This window comes from Lepidochelys kempii, chromosome 21 (genome assembly GCF_965140285.1).
Source record: "Lepidochelys kempii isolate rLepKem1 chromosome 21, rLepKem1.hap1, whole genome shotgun sequence".
Lineage (NCBI taxonomy): Eukaryota > Metazoa > Chordata > Testudines > Cheloniidae > Lepidochelys > Lepidochelys kempii.
Window position 1 is genome coordinate 14,354,726 of NC_136400.1, and position 16,514 is coordinate 14,371,239.

General features: G+C 44.2%; 1 protein-coding gene across 8 annotated transcripts in view; it reads right to left on the reverse strand.

The window, feature by feature from the left end:
* The window catches only part of CEPT1 (choline/ethanolamine phosphotransferase 1), a 78,875-nt gene that overhangs the window by 32,362 nt on the left and 29,999 nt on the right, over positions 1-16,514 (reverse strand). For 2 of the 8 annotated variants that reach the window (XM_073319819.2, XM_073319809.2), the window contains exons 1-4: positions 16,421-16,502; positions 14,515-14,920; positions 6,685-6,832; positions 4,202-4,343 (exon numbers count right to left, since the gene is read on the reverse strand). In XM_073319819.2, the coding sequence (XP_073175920.2) occupies positions 4,202-4,343; positions 6,685-6,832; positions 14,515-14,853 (629 nt within the window). In that variant the 5' untranslated portion in view covers positions 14,854-14,920; positions 16,421-16,502. The other 6 variants (XM_073319812.2, XM_073319813.2, XM_073319816.2 and 3 more) reach the window with 5 other exon arrangements.

The window sequence follows — 16,514 nt, forward strand, 5'->3', positions numbered from 1 at the left end:
CTGAAGATATCCTTGGTATTGTAGGAGGCTGATGCACCATAAGGGAAAAAAAGCATAAAGCAGGTGCAACTTCACAATGAGAGCGTGCCCTGTTTTTCCTCGAGATTCCATAAACCAGCCCTCACATCCAGGCTGGATTCAAACAAATCTACTGTGCACCTGAATTTGCTGATCTCAGACAGTTCTTCAAAAACATCAGTGTATACCAGGGTTGGGGCAAAGTCTGTTCTAAGCGGACGTTAGTTGCTGCAGAGAATCAGATCCCAAGATTTTGCTTTCTTCCCCAGATACTTAATCTATATTTCAACTCCTTTTTAAATGAAGCATTTCTGCCCAAATTTCCACGTATTCCTACTTGTGTGCGCACACACACACACACTTTACAGACAACATAGCCAAGTACTTTTAGATTTAGAACTTTATTTCCGAGAGGCAGTGTAGCTGGAACTGTCTGTCACATTGGAATTTTAGGTTCAACTCAGCTCATGAGGCCTCCATCAATAACAAAGGTGGTGAAAGGCACAGAATTAACATCAGTCTCACTTTTTGTGGTGACTATCTCATGGTCTCTTAGTACCGAGATAAAAACACCTTGCCAAAGGCATCACAGAGATGGAAAGCAGCAGCAGGTCAACAACGATCATCCTTTCTGTCTGTGCCCGGTCAGGAGGTTCAACTGTGTGTGGCATGCTACAGAAAGATGCAGGCACAATATTAATAGAATCCTGACCAACCTCCAGGAAGCTTTACTGAGAAAAAGCCAGATGGGAAGTAGCAGTTGTTGACAACTTCTAACTCAGAAAAACTAGAAGACATATTCCTTGTGACAGCAAAAGGCTCCTTCCTGACCTCAGGACAATCCTCTGCCAAAAAACTTCAAGTTCCTTTCTGTAAACCATGGAGTCATTAGGGTTCTTCAAGAAGTGGTTAGAATAGTTTTTATAATGTAAAGGGTTAGACAACATAAATATAGGGGCTGCTGCCGTTTAATGAACTCAAATCCCAAAACTGGTCCCAGGGGTACTCCACTCAGATCACATTTTCAACTTGTAGCATTTCCCTCTATGCACAGGGCACACTTCCTGATCTTAATGCCAATTTTTTAATCCAGTACAATGTCTTATCTTCTTTTCTGTTACTCTTCCATGGCCAAGAAGCTCTGATGCTGAAAGCTGTCAAATGCTTTTGAAAGATACATACGTTTACTAAATCCACCTCATGGCTTACAGCGATGAACACTTTCAGAAGATCCCAGCAGGTCAGATCTATGCCAGGGATAGTCTATTTTTTGTCAAGGGCCAAATTTCTCAGTCAAGGTCGAGACTCCAGAGAAAATAATTTCTGGTATTGTGGAGTCCACGACTGACTGCAATATTGTGGATGTAGTCTCCTCATAACCATATTCAAAGTGCTCATCAACTCCTTGTTCTTTGATACTTCTCTGTATTCAGTCTACCATGGTACTGAGAGGCTATTTGCTATCAACTAGCACTCAAGTCTCTTACAGCATCACGGCTTTCCACTGCCCTTCCTATGTATTGTCTGGGGGATTACTTTCAATCTGGAAGAATGCATCTAACAGGTTTGAGAGAATCTCCTTTTATTTCCTGTCCATCTTTCTAACCTCTGTAGCTCTGTTTATATCTTCATCAGTTTATAAATCTCCACATTTTATTTCATCATCATTCTGTTTACTTCTTCTTTCACAGCTACTGTAACATCTTAATAATGTAAGAGATCGCTGGGGTATTTTGTAACCTACCTTCCCCAACTCATTGCACAATCATTTACCATTACCTTTCATTTACAGCTGAATAGCCCATTTTCAATTTATGTAACCCTTGAATAGGAGCTCTGTATTTGAATAAAAATATCAAGTCAGATTTCTAGTGAATGCACTACACAGGTCCAGTTATATTGCCATTTCCCTTTGGGGACTAATTTTGTAATTTGACATATAAAAGCATCAAATTTACTCCAAAGCTTCAGCTATACTTCTCATATTCAAATTTTAATTTCCAATTAAATCCAAAATATCCACTGACTTTGCTGGCTGTTAACATGTCAGGTAACAAAATAATTCTTTACTACCAAAGCCGCAACAAAAATAGCCTTCGTTACTGTAGAACAGAAGTGCCAAGTCATCCAAGGGGAAGCAACCAATGAGAGCTACCAACATCTATTTGGAATGTATAGGTACCTATATCTGCAAGTCTCAGGCAATAGGCAGAATAATCTTATAGTGCAAAGATTGGTAAAGAGAAAGCTTCAGAGACAAATTAAGATTTAGCACTGCTTATTGTCTTCTTTCCTAATATTCATTCTCAGGTTTTTGTGGCAGACATTAATGAGAGTTTGTTGTAAGCCGATTAGCCTTATGACCGTGGGACTGGTTAAAAGAATGAGTTCATTATACAAATGCAGATCTGATACAACTATGTTATGTGCTCAATATTACAAGTATGACATTTAGTATGACCTTTTAGATGTATTATAAATATTGATTTATCAGAAAATACTGAATTTTTCATTTTAACAGTGAGGTTCCTGTAGAATTAGATTTTGAAACATGGCATCTGTAAAATTAGAGACAAGTTTTGGTGCATTGATCCCAGTGAAAGGGATCTTAAAAATTAATATGTGGAAATGAGAATGTTTACATGGCTACTTCTCTGACTGCACCTGGAAATCAAATAGTTTGAGATGTAAATATCATTTGCACCTTTAACATTTAAGCACACACTGAGGCCTCTATAAAAATCAGGCTCTTTGGGACGGTCTCTGCAGGGAGCCGATTGTCCTCAACGATCACTGGACTTCAATGGGAGCTGAAGGTGCTTGGCCCGTCCCAGGGTAGAGCTCTTACTATGTTCTGAAAGAACAAGGACCTAACATTATGGGCAAAAGTCTTATGTGGAGAAGTCCAGGAACTGGGACCAAATTTTCATCAGTTACAACATGAATCTCAAATGACGCCAATGAGGTTGCTAAAGTTGCTCTGGATTTATATGATTGAGATTAGAGTCTGACCCTTGATTTTTATGGGATCACTGAATACTGGCTATTTTGGCATTTCCTATTGTTCTATCAGAAATCTGATCAGTGGAGCTAACCAAATGAGACTTATCAGGTAAGCTCAATGAATATTAAATTTCTCCTTAAAGGGCTATTTCAGCCAAAAGGTACAGAACTTGATTTTAGTTTGATAAAATTTTACAATACCCAGAAACCTGTTGACTGACCATTTAATGAATAATGTTTGTACCTTGCACATACCTTAAAGCTGGAAAACACCACAAATTAATAGAATATCATGTGTCTAGAAATGTTCAAAAAATATGATTCTTCTTCAGCACAGAGGGCATCCTTCAATATGCTGCTTAACATCATTTGAAATATACTTAGCAGATGGACTTCATACATATGTAGATATTACCAGTAATATAAATATTGTATTTTGAGGACACTTTAGTGCCAATAGGATTACACAACAGCCATTGATTAGGGACTTGATCTTGCATCAGAACTTAATATCCTAGTCTTCTAGATGAAATCCTGCTACACCAGCCCCCCCTTAAATCAATGGAAGTTTTGTAATTGATTTTAATAAGGCCAAAATTTCACTCCCAGAGTCAGACTTCTCACAAGCACTTGGGATCTGTTAATACAGACCCCAATGCAGGGTCAGGGCTTCAGATTGTAGGAAAAAATGTCAATTTATATTAATTTTCCACATAAAAACAAACTCACCACATTGTATTAAGAGTTAAGTAAATCTTATTTAAGATCAATGCTCAGGGAATAAACATGCACATCTTGCAAAAATCAACTGTTGTGCAAATGCTGTGGTTGATTTTTTCCAGACACATAGTGATGACTGCATAACTGAAGTCACTTTGCCATCTAGCTGAATAGACATTTGTGTGTTTAATTCACATCAGAAGCTATTAGCAATTATTTCAAAGGGCAAAAGTTTTTCTTCTCCTGATAACAAGAGGCTAAAAAATTTAGTGTTATTTTTGTATGCAGTGGCTCCAATATATAGTAGTCATCACAGGTAACAAAAGTGTGAGAATGTATGTATATGTATCTGTACATACATACCCACCTTTTACTAATCTAAGAATCTTAGTACAGGACATACATTGAACAGAAAACTGACTTCACTGTTTACAGTTTTACTTTCAACTGAGTTACTTACATTCCAAAGCGCAAGGTTCCAGAGACGTATGTCTGCCAGTGTGCACAATAAAACATGAATGTCCCAGCAAAACAACAAAAGAACATCCAGTCAGGATTCGTCCCCAGCTGCACAGCAATACAAGTTCCCAAAACCACAAAGACTGCAGAAGAAATCAGACAAAAAAAAACAAGCAAGCATGTACAAAGAAATCTTTACAAAACTATACAGGAGACAGAATTCTAGCAAAGGACTCAGAGAAAGAGGCACAGTGAGATTACAGTAAATGGCTACATTATATAGTAAAGACTTAACAAAGATTATAAATCACAAACAAAACCAGTTCAAGAAATGCAAATATTTCATTGCTTTATTACTGCTGTTCAATGAGGTTGCCCAAAGTCACAGGGTGACTGCTGAGATGCTGTTGATTATACATTACTGTGAACTACAATACCTCTGCAAAAATCTTAATCTTGAAATATCTCATCACAACAGATTTTCAGAGCAGCGGCTAAGAGAGAGTTTACAGAGGATACCCATTGCAAAAGGCACCCTTCCTACTGAAGTCAATGGGAGCTGAGAGAGGGCACAGCACTTTTTAAAAAGAGATTCTCAGTAATTTATGGGATCAGGCTCTTAATTTGGTATTTCCTTGTTTTTGTTTACTTTTGTTCAAGTTTGCCATTTTCTTTCACTGTGTCTTTCATTAAAAGAAATTCCCAAGTTTTCTTATGTGCAAATCACAAAAAAAGGCAACTATTACTCCTGGGGGAATTCTATGCCACTATGCATGCGCAGAATTTATGTCCCCTGCAGATTTCTTTGTTTCCCTGCAGAAAAATGACTTATGGGGAAACAAAGGGAAGCCACAAGAGTGGTCATGCAACCTTCCCAAGCAGTACGTTTTGGGTGCCCAGGGCAGCCGCAGAGAGGTAAATCACTGTTCAGCCTCCTGCCCCACTGGGGAAGACCCGGCTGGAGGCTCTTACCCTGCACCAGGCTCAGCTGCTAGTCCCGGCTAGGCTGGAGAGGACAGGACTTCCTCTTCTGACCCAACCCCAGATTTCTCCCCCAGCTGCAGGAATCTCTGAAGACTCCCACACACACTTCCTGCACCCATTGCTCCTCAGCTGCAAGGGGAGGGATCCCTGTACAGGGAGCTGCTCCCCCTTCTGCCCAACCCCCATGCATCCAGACCCCCTCATACCCAGACCTTCCCACCAAGCCTCACTCCCCCCCACACTCAGAACCATGCCAATGAGCCTCACTCCCCATGCACCTGGTGCACCCCAACAAGCTGCACCTGGATACCCAGCCCCCCTGAACCCCAACTAGCTGCACCTGGATCACCATTCCCCCACACTGGCCTCCTCCACTGAGCCACAGCCATCTTGACCTGGACCCCCCTGCAGAGTCCCATCATCATTGCACCCAGAACCTTCCCCCCCTCCCCAAACAAGCCCCTGTGCATCCAGATCCCCCCCTGCACCCAGATCACCCACTGACCCACCCACACCCAGACTGCCCCACACAGAACCCTCTCAACCAACACCTGGATCCCTCCACACTTGGATCCTGCCTTGCTGAGCCTGCCTGTCCACAACCTGCTGCACCTGGCATGGAGGGACAGGGCCCTTGGGTGTTTCTGGGGCAGGCCCAGTCTTGGTGCTGCGTCAGGGTTGGGTACAGCCTCACTGCCGAGTCTGTGTCCTGGGAAGGAGCTGCACAGTGATCTCCCACCTCTGTGTAGCCAGTGGCCTGTGCTCCCCAATGCCATGCTGGAGCCTCCACATTTATTTTAAAATATTGTGCACAGAATTTAACTTTTTTGGCACAGAACGCCCTCAGGAATAAACTATGCATTCTATGAATCTAAAATTACAAAGTGAGTGATCCATCAAAATTTAATATTAGAGTCTCATAAACTGTGATCTAAGTACCCAAACAAAAATCTGAATCATTCATTGAACAAACAGGGTTAAAGTTACCTCTGCTTTCAACAGAGTCAGGGCTGAATTTGGACTCCCAGTGTCACATAGTTTAGGTTCAAAATTTGACTTTAAAATTGTTTTAATTAAGCATAAATTATAGAAGCATTCTTTGTACTTTAAATGTAAGCTAGGTAAAGTTACTAAATTAGGCTCAAATTTAGCAAGCCACATGTGTAGACCCCATGACGTCAACAAAACTACTCATATGTTTAGAGCTTTACAGATTAAGTATCTTGCTGAATCAGAGCCTAAATTCCCTTAGTGTCAGTGTAACACCAAACTAGTCAGATTTAGGTTCTGCTTAAAAAGAACAAAAAAAAAAAAAAAAAAACACCACACAACCAAAAGAAGATTTATTTGGCAATATAACAATAGCATCAAATTGCTCATCTCTTCAGCAGCATGCCTGACAAAGGTTTTTCTTTCTATATTCTAGTTTACTATTAGGAATATCTCCAAAATATAAATAAATTTATTTAACCATTATCTTCCAGTTACAAGTGACAATACCTGTGGACAGTGAATCACAACCATGGTCAAAAAGTTCTCCCAGGGGAGTACTACTATTGGTTCTTCTTGCTTGTTTTCCATCTATAGCGTCCAAAGACTGGTAAATGAAAAGGCCACATGCACAAGCAAAATATGCCCATGGAGGTGCCTAAGAGAAAAAATAAATAAATAAATAAGAAGGTCAGTAAAAGATTAACAAAGATTTGAAACACCTTAAACAGATCTTTATTCTCATACCAAAATAATTTGGATTTGCAGTACCTGAAAATACTCATGAATACATTTTTGAGAGTTTGTACTACAGGGGTGTGAGCTGCAGAACACATTGGTATGCTGCACTCCAACTCCCTCGTGTGGGCACTGCTGTTGCAAGCTAAAAGGTACCAAGTTCACATTAAGTCTTCTTTCAAACGGGGCTAAATTAACCTGAACTAGGTACCTTTTAGTTCATGTCCACAGGGTCTACCCGGGAAAGTTATAGCATAGCACACTAGTATGAGCTGTAGTTCACACCCCTGTAATCCAAACTCTGGGACCATGTAAACAAACCTTAAGTTAGCTGTGCATGCATCCACGGGACAGCCTTTGCTTTGAATATTGGTACATATGAAATAAGACCCCCAATCCTGCAATGACCTTCATAGTGGTAGGATCATGACCCCCATGTCAAGCTCAAAACTACACCCAGGTCAGTTGCAATACCAGTTATGCTAATAACAAACAACATTTTGTACTAGAGTTGCCCTACTCCTGTGGTTCTCAGAATTCTTTGCAAAGGTAGGCATACAGGTATAGCCCAATTTTACACACTATAGCAAATCTCATGGATCCAATACTTTGAGAGGCATTGCACTTTACTGGGTGAAACCTCATTCTATTCCTAGTGCACATATATTACAATAGTTTTATGTCTTTATATTACTTCGCTGTCATGCAATTCTCTCCTACAATCTTAGGATTCCAACCTATACATTTACACTGTTTTCAATGGTTTCAGAGTAGCAGCCATGTTAGTCTGTATTCACAAAAAGAAAAGGAGGACTTGTGGCACCTTAGAGACTAACAAATTTGAGCAATAAGCTTTCGTGAGCTACAGCTCACTTCATCGGATGCATTCAGTGGACTGCATTTTCAAGGTCAACTTATAATTTGTTTTTTTAAATAAGTTCCTCTCTTTAAGATATGCATTTTCATAATTTTTATCTGTACCCATGCACTACACTAGCAGGGAGAACTGGAGGTCCTGGTGATGTCAAGGAACTATGACGTGATCGGAATAACAGAGACTTGGTGGGATAACTCACATGACTGGAGTACTGTCATGGATGGTTATAAACTGTTCAGGAAGGACAGGCAGGGCAGAAAAGGTGGGGGAGTAGCACTGTATGTAAGAGAGCAGTATGACTGCTCAGAGCTCCGGTACGAAACTGCAGAAAAACCTGAGTGTCTCTGGATTAAGTTTAGAAGTGTGTGCAACAAGAGTGATGTAGTGGTGGGAGTCTGCTATAGACCACCGGACCAGGGGGATGAGGTAGATGAGGCTTTCTTCCGGCAGCTCACGGAAGCTACTAGATCGCATGCCCTGATTCTCATGGGTGACTTTAATTTTCCTGATATCTGCTGGGAGAGCAATACAGCGGTGCATAGACAATCCAGGAAGTTTTTGGAAAGCGTAGGGGACAATTTCCTGGCACAAGTGCTAGAGGAGCCAACTAGGGGGGGCGCTTTTCTTGACCTGCTGCTCACAAACCGGGTAGAATTAGTGGGGGAAGCAAAAGTGGATGGGAATCTGGGAGGCAGTGACCATGAGTTGGTTGAGTTCAGGATCCTGACGCAGGGAAGAAAGGTAAGCAGCAGGATACGGACCCTGGACTTCAGGAAAGCAGACTTCGACTCCCTCAGGGAACGGATGGCCAGGATCCCCTGGGGGACTAACTTGAAGGGGAAAGGAGTCCAGGAGAGCTGGCTGTATTTCAAGGAATCCCTGTTGAGGTTACAGGGACAAACCATCCCGATGAGTCGAAAGAATAGTAAATATGGCAGGCGACCAGCTTGGCTTAATGGTGAAATCCTAGCGGATCTTAAACATAAAAAAGAAGCTTACAAGAAGTGGAAGGTTGGACATATGACCAGGGAAGAGTATAAAAATATTGCTCGGGCATGTAGGAATGATATTAGGAGGGCCAAATCGCACCTGGAGCTGCAGCTAGCCAGAGATGTCAAGAGTAACAAGAAGGGTTTCTTCAGGTATGTTGGCAACAAGAAGAAAGCCAAGGAATGTGTGGGCCCCTTACTGAATGAGGGAGGCAACCTAATGACAGAGGATGTGGAAAAAGCTAATGTACTCAATGCTTTTTTTGCCTCTGTTTTCACTAACAAGGTCAGCTCCCAGACTGCTGCGCTGGGCATCACAAAATGGGGAAGAGATGGCCAGCCCTCTGTGGAGAAAGAAGTGGTTAGGGACTATTTAGAAAAGCTGGACGTGCACAAGTCCATGGGGCCAGACGAGTTGCATCCGAGAGTGCTGAAGGAATTGGCGGCTGCGATTGCAGAGCCATTGGCCATTATCTTTGAAAACTCGTGGCGAACCGGGGAAGTCCCGGATGACTGGAAAAAGGCTAATGTAGTGCCAATCTTTAAAAAAGGGAAGAAGGAGGATCCTGGGAACTACAGGCCAGTCAGCCTCACCTCAGTCTCTGGAAAAATCATGGAGCAGGTCCTCAAAGAATCAATCCTGAAGCACTTGCATGAGAGGAAAGTGATCAGGAACAGCCAGCATGGATTCACCAAGGGAAGGTCATGCCTGACTAATCTAATCGCCTTTTATGATGAGATTACTGGTTCTGTGGATGAAGGGAAAGCAGTGGATGTATTGTTTCTTGACTTTAGCAAAGCTTTTGACACGGTCTCCCACAGTATTCTTGTCAGCAAGTTAAGGAAGTATGGGCTGGATGAATGCACTATAAGGTGGGAAGAAAGCTGGCTAGATTGTCGGGCTCAACGGGTAGTGATCAATGGCTCCATGTCTAGTTGGCAGCCGGTATCAAGTGGAGTGCCCCAAGGGTCGGTCCTGGGGCCGGTTTTGTTCAATATCTTCATAAATGATCTGGAGGATGGTGTGGATTGCACTCTCAGCAAATTTGCGGATGATACTAAACTGGGAGGAGTGGTAGATACGCTGGAGGGGAGGGATAGGATACAGAAGGACCTAGACCAATTGGAGGATTGGGCCAAAAGAAATCTGATGAGGTTCAATAAGGATAAGTGCAGGGTCCTGCACTTAGGACGGAAGAACCCAATGCACAGCTACAGACTAGGGACCGAATGGCTAGGCAGCAGTTCTGCGGAAAAGGACCTAGGGGTGACAGTGGACGAGAAGCTGGATATGAGTCAGCAGTGTGCCCTTGTTGCCAAGAAGGCCAATGGCATTTTGGGATGTATAAGTAGGGGCATAGCGAGCAGATCGAGGGACGTGATCGTTCCCCTCTATTCGACATTGGTGAGGCCTCATCTGGAGTACTGTGTCCAGTTTTGGGCCCCACACTTCAAGAAGGATGTGGGTAAATTGGAGAGAGTCCAGCGAAGGGCAACAAAAATGATTAGGGGACTGGAACACATGAGTTATGAGGAGAGGCTGAGGGAGCTGGGATTGTTTAGCCTGCAGAAGAGAAGAATGAGGGGGGATTTGATAGCTGCTTTCAACTACCTGAAAGGGGGTTCCAAAGAGGATGGCTCTAGACTGTTCTCAATGGTAGCAGATGACAGAACGAGGAGTAATGGTCTCAAGTTGCAGTGGGGGAGGTTTAGATTGGATATTAGGAAAAACTTTTTCACTAAGAGGGTGGTGAAACACTGGAATGCATTACCTAGGGAGGTGGTAGAATCTCCTTAGAGGTTTTTAAGGTCAGGCTTGACAAAGCCCTGGCTGGGATGATTTAACTGGGAATTGGTCCTGCTTCGAGCAGGGGGTTGGACTGGATGACCTTCTGGGGTCCCTTCCAACCCTGATATTCTATGATACACATAACAGGACAGTTTTCCCCATTGGAGACAGTTATCCCTTTGAACACTAATTTGTTATTGTAGAATATCACTAGCTGTTTGCTTCTAAACTAAATATACTTTAGAGTTGTCGTAACTTTATATTGTTTGATTACAGTAAGATTTTCAAAAACATCTAAGTGACTTGAGAACTTAAGTCACATGGACTTGCAGTAGATACTCATACTGTGGTGATAACATATTCAAAGGTTACTTGATCCAAGTATTATATGTGATTTGAATTTCACATAAGAATGTAAGTTTTTTTAAAACACTTATTTCTAAATGGAAAATTAAGATTTTTCCTAATGAGACCCATGTTTTTCTATATCCAGTTAAAATAATTAGCATTAAGGTATTCACAGTAACATTTATTACCAAGGTACACCTAATATGGAAAGAGGTATTGAAAGTTATTTTAATCGTAAACCCCTTTCTGCCAGCTTGTACTTTTGACTATCACTACTCAGTATTACATATGTTGTCCAAGCATGTTTTACTGTGTATTTTCATACAAGTGACTTTCATTAACTTCACCTTGAATGGTCCCGTAGAATACATGCTAACTAATTATGCTAAAAACAAGATCTGACACCCTAAATACCTTTCCCAGACCTGATGAAGAGCTCTGTGTAGCTCAAAAGCTTCTCTCTCACCAACAGAAGTTGGTCCAATAAAAGATATTACCCCACCCACCTTGTCTCTTTCATGAACTTTGTTGTACACAGTATACTGTATACTCCTGAGGGCATTCTCCACCAATCAAAAACTAAAAAATCTGCGCACTATTTTAAAGTGTGCAGGTTTTATTTGTCAATAAATAAGTGCAGAAGCTCCAGCATGGCAGTGGGGCACAGAGGCTGCTGGCTGCACAAAGGTGGATGATCACCCTGCAGCCCCACCCCCGTCCCAGGACACAGACTCAGCAGCGAGGCTGCACCCTACCCTGACACAGCACAAGGGCTGCGCCCGCCCCAGAAACACCCTGGAGCCCTGCCCCTCTGCACCAGGTGTGGGGCAGGTATGCTCAACCAGGCAGGATCCAAGCATGGAGGGGCTCAGTGTGGGGTGAGAGGATTCTGTGTGGAATAGTCTGGGTGCAAGCAGCTCAGGGTGGGGGAAGGAGGACAATGTCTAAGTGTGGGGAGGATATGAATGCACAGAGGCTTGTGGGACAGGGGGCCCTGGGGCAATGGGACTCTGCAGAGGCTTCCAGGTGAAGGTGGCTGGGGATCAGCGGAGGAGTTTGGGTGAAGTGGGACTTGGTGGGGTGGAGGTCTGGGGGCAGCTCATGGGCAGGAGAGGGGGTGTCAGTGGCATGGGGGTCTGGATGTGTGGGCTGAGAGTGATGCTGGGGATGAGCGCAGGGAGCTCAGCTGGGGGTAGGGGTACTGGAAGCAGGTGGGCTCCAGATGCAGGGGCTGAGGTTCAGGTATGGAGGGCTAGGTAGGTTCTGGACATACCAGATGAGGTTTGGCAGTGGTGGCTGGGTATGGGGGTTGGTGGATGGGGCTGGAGGCAGCTCCCCATACAGTGCTCCCTCCCCCCACCACAGCAGAGGAATGATGGGGGCAGGAAGCAGGGGAAGATGCTGAGCTCCCTGCAGCTGACAGAGGTCTCTGGAAGTGGGTCCGACACAGCCTTAGCCACTCCTTGCAGGGGAAGAGGAAGTCTCATCCTCTCCTGCCTCCAGCCCAGCCCAGCCGCTGATCCTGGCTCAAGGTAGGATCACTTGCTGGAGTGTCCCCAGCGATTTACCTCTCCACCAGCTGCTCCAGGTACCTGAAACGATGTACCTGCACTGCTAGGAAGTGGTGCTCTTGCAGCTTCCCTTTACTTCCCTGTCAAAGTCATTTTTCTGTAGGGAAGCAAAGAAATCTGTGGGGGACATGAATTCTGCACATGTGCAGTGGTGCAGAATTCCCCCAGGAGTAAGTATTATACTGTACTACAACAGACTGCAGTTAATATTGTAGAACAAGTTTTATAATGTGTTGTATTATTTGAGAAGGAGTATGTGATCGTGTAACTAGACTGTGGAAATACATAAGGGGAACAAAGTTAAAGCAGCATTTACCACCTTAACACCCTAGACTTCTTTCCAAAGAGTGTGCCTCCTCTAGTGATAACAGCAAGAAGGGCTGCAGGCAGATGCCAATACTTTAAGCATGTCTTCTTAGACCGACCCCTTCTAAGCATGTAACAGCCCTCCATACATTGCTAACACCAGTGGAGCTGCTCTACTGTTAGTGTTTTTCAAACCAACCTATTTTCAGTTGGATATCAAAAGGCCTGTTCTGGTATACATGGGTATGCAGAAAGACACCCTGGCATCCCTCACCGAGGAAGTAAACTGACTGCAAAGTTTGCTTAATGAAAAAGGGATTCTCATGCAAGCTTGGTTGAAAATGCTGGAAAGAACTTTGATTGAGGTAAGCTTCTTAAGATACAAGGATAACTTGTTAGTTAAGTTTAGGCTCCAGAATGATGTTCTGGGAACAATGATTATTTAAGAAAATAGATTCAAATAAAAACAAAGTTTTATTTTATAATTGAACTTGAGTGCTGTGCATAATACAGGAGCAGTAGTCTATGGTGAAACTGTGGTACACTGGGTGATCAGCACTGGATACCACAGGGCAACACTTCAAAAGGGAGTCAGGGGCTGCAGTGCATCTATTGTCAACCTGCCAGGCAAAGCTAGGGCTGGTGTAGCCCAGGGGAGAGTGCTTGAGTGGCTGACAGGCTGGTTGTGTTAGGCTGCTGTCACCCAGCTAGCACAGACAAGACTGCCTCCAGCATGAGGCAGCTAGTAATGAGGTGACTCACAGGCCTGCGTGCACCAAGAAGCATCAGGCCTACCTATCATAGAATATCAGGGTTGGAAGGGATCTCAGGAGGTCATCTAGTCCAACCCCCTGCTCAAAGCAGGACCAATGCCCAATTAAATCATCCCATACTACGACTCTTTAATAAGGGCTATTTCCCTGTCCAACTTCAACCCCAACCTGTTTCTGCACTAAAACTTTTGACAATGAAAGTCAAAATTTTTTTAAAATAAATTGAAAAGTTCATACACAAGCCTCACTAACTACTGCGGAATCATTTTCATTCAGACTTTCCAAAATACAATCAAGTTTCTTGTTGTTGTTCAAACTGAAGTCTACACAGAGCTTCAGGTGACCACAGTACGATCACAAGTAGTAAAAAATAAGTGGTAACTATACATGCAACGCCAAGACAGGATAGCTCCAGCTTCCTTTTCTCAAGGCTTCCATAGGAACTCAGCAGCTTCTTGTGAGGATCCAAACCAACTCCTTTCTGTCTGCAGCAGCCCCCACATAACTGCTACTAGAACAGCTTGAGCTCCCTTCCCAGTCTATTGGGCTATTACATATTCCTTGACTGAACGTTTCACATGTATTTGGGCAGAGCCAGACAACACAATGTTAGCAACTGTTGGCCCTTGACATCACTTCCACTTGCCCCAGCGTAACTAGTGAGCAGCAGAACCCAGCTGTTTTCTCCAGGAAGTACCAACACGGAAATCCACTTATGTTTTACTACACACAAATGCTTGTAAGTATGAAGACCTCTTTAAGACCCTCACCCCCCGCACACACAGACACAAAGCATTTGTGTTCACAGAACAGCTCAAAATAAGAATTGTGGATCACTCAGTGCAACACAACCACTTCCCCAAACACAAGAACACAGCCAAAATAATGTTGGCTCCATGCTATTCACATTAAATATGAAATTTGTCATAGTTAGAAGCCCATCTCTTACCTGCTCTGCAGCTGTTGGGCAGTAATACACTAATATTACTGTTGTACATATGTTTATTAACAGTCCAGTAATGGTGATCAGATTTGGGGCAATCCAGGCTGGAATTCTTCCAACTAGCCATTCCCAGTAACCTTGCATTAGTGGCTCAAGCAAGGACTGTCCAGCACTCTGATATTTGTGTTCTTCTAACCGCTTTAGCTGGTGCTTTGACAATGGTGGTGTAGGCAACTGAACCAATCTACGTAACACACACACTGTAGCAGGAACATGACCACAATCCATAGGGGATTCTATGCGTGACTCTCCACATCGCTTCCTTGAGGATCGATGCCCACTCATGGATTGGTTAGCCTTGGAATTTTTATTTGGCAGGTTACAGTTGTGAAGTATGAAGATCCAGATCTACCTGGAACATGAAAGGAATTTAGACATATTTAAGATGAAGAAAATGTGCATAACTTAGTAGCGTTCAACCTCTAAGTGTAACACTATTGTAAGTCTCACATTTGACAGCCCAGGCCAGTTGCAAACCAAATGTGTCCTAAGTCAATGTTCAGAGGCATTTGCAGAGAGGAATTTTTGAGGGGAATGGAAGTGTTATTTCTGTTCAGCTACTAATGAACATGTGAGCACATAAAAAAAAAAAATTATAACCACAAGCAGCACTAGCTTTCACCCCTTGTTGCCTCTCTTGGCAAATATACTGCTGCCCTTAGCCTCATTTCTAGCTCCAGTGGAAATATACACCACTGATATGCATCAGAAACCAAAGACCATCACAAACCTAACCATCTTCTGATCCAAGTACAAGTCCCACTTCTTTAAAATTGCCTTCTCTAATATAGGTTAGCATGTACATTTAAAAACAATAAAACCCTACCCAAACACTATGTTGTATAGTCAGCTTTCCTCCTGTGAGGAGGACAAGGTGTCGAGTCACAGCATTCAACGAATTCAGATACGAGGAGGACAGTATAAGAAGCCACACAGAATGGAACACAATTAAGGTTTCCACAAATCATTGAACACTTCCAACATTTCATGTAAGCCTCCAATGTGGTTCCAGCTTTTCCAGTTGCAGTAGAAACTGGAATGCGATTTGAAGCAGAATGGTCTTTTGGGACCGTGCCTACCTGGCTTAACGCTACCGCCTAAAGACCACACAAGCCCCAACACTGCCCATTAGCTCATTTTTCAGAGGAGCAGCCGTGTCAGTCTGTATCCGCAAAAAGATCAGGAGGACTTGGGGCACCTCAGAGACGAGCCCATTTATCTGAGCAAAGCTGACGCTCAGATGACTAGGTTAGCCTGCATTAGTTCATTGCTGCCTACTCTAGGAGGCACCTCCAGCTAGCCTATTAGTGGGTTAAATCTGGAGAGTGAATTTGCAGGAATGCAAGTTGCGGACGGTAACAGCAAACCCCTGGGAGCCTGGAAGAAAGAAAGTTGATTTTTTTGGGGGGGTGGGGGGGAAGGGGCGGGAACCAGAAGAGTTCCCTATTGAGACGTCTAAATGCAACTGGACTTTCTAAGCTCCCGCAAGCCCCGAGATCGCCGAGCAGCTCAGAGCCTGCAGGACTTTCGGCTACGTTAGGTCGCCTGAGAAGCCAGAGGGACTCCTGCCGGGGGCCGCGAGCCCCAGCCATGCTGCAGAGAAGCCCTGGCCCGGGGCGGCCCGGGGCGGCCCGAGGCGGGACATCACCCCCCTCGGCGGGGAGCGCCCCGGCCCCCCACCGCCGCCGCCTCCCGCGCAGGCCCCAGCCCGGAAGGCAGGGACCCCTCGGGGGCGAGACCCGGTCACACACACCCAGCCCCGGAAACAGGGACTGCCCGGCGGAGCCGCTCGCACGGGGCCCCGGGATCCCGGCTCGGCCCGTCAGGCTCCCTCGGAGGACCCGGCATTTACCTCAGCCTCTCTCCGCACGAGCCCGGGCGGCGCTTTTACGTCCCTTTTGCGGCTGCCGTAAATGAGCCTGGTGGCGGGCGGGCGGGCGGCGGCG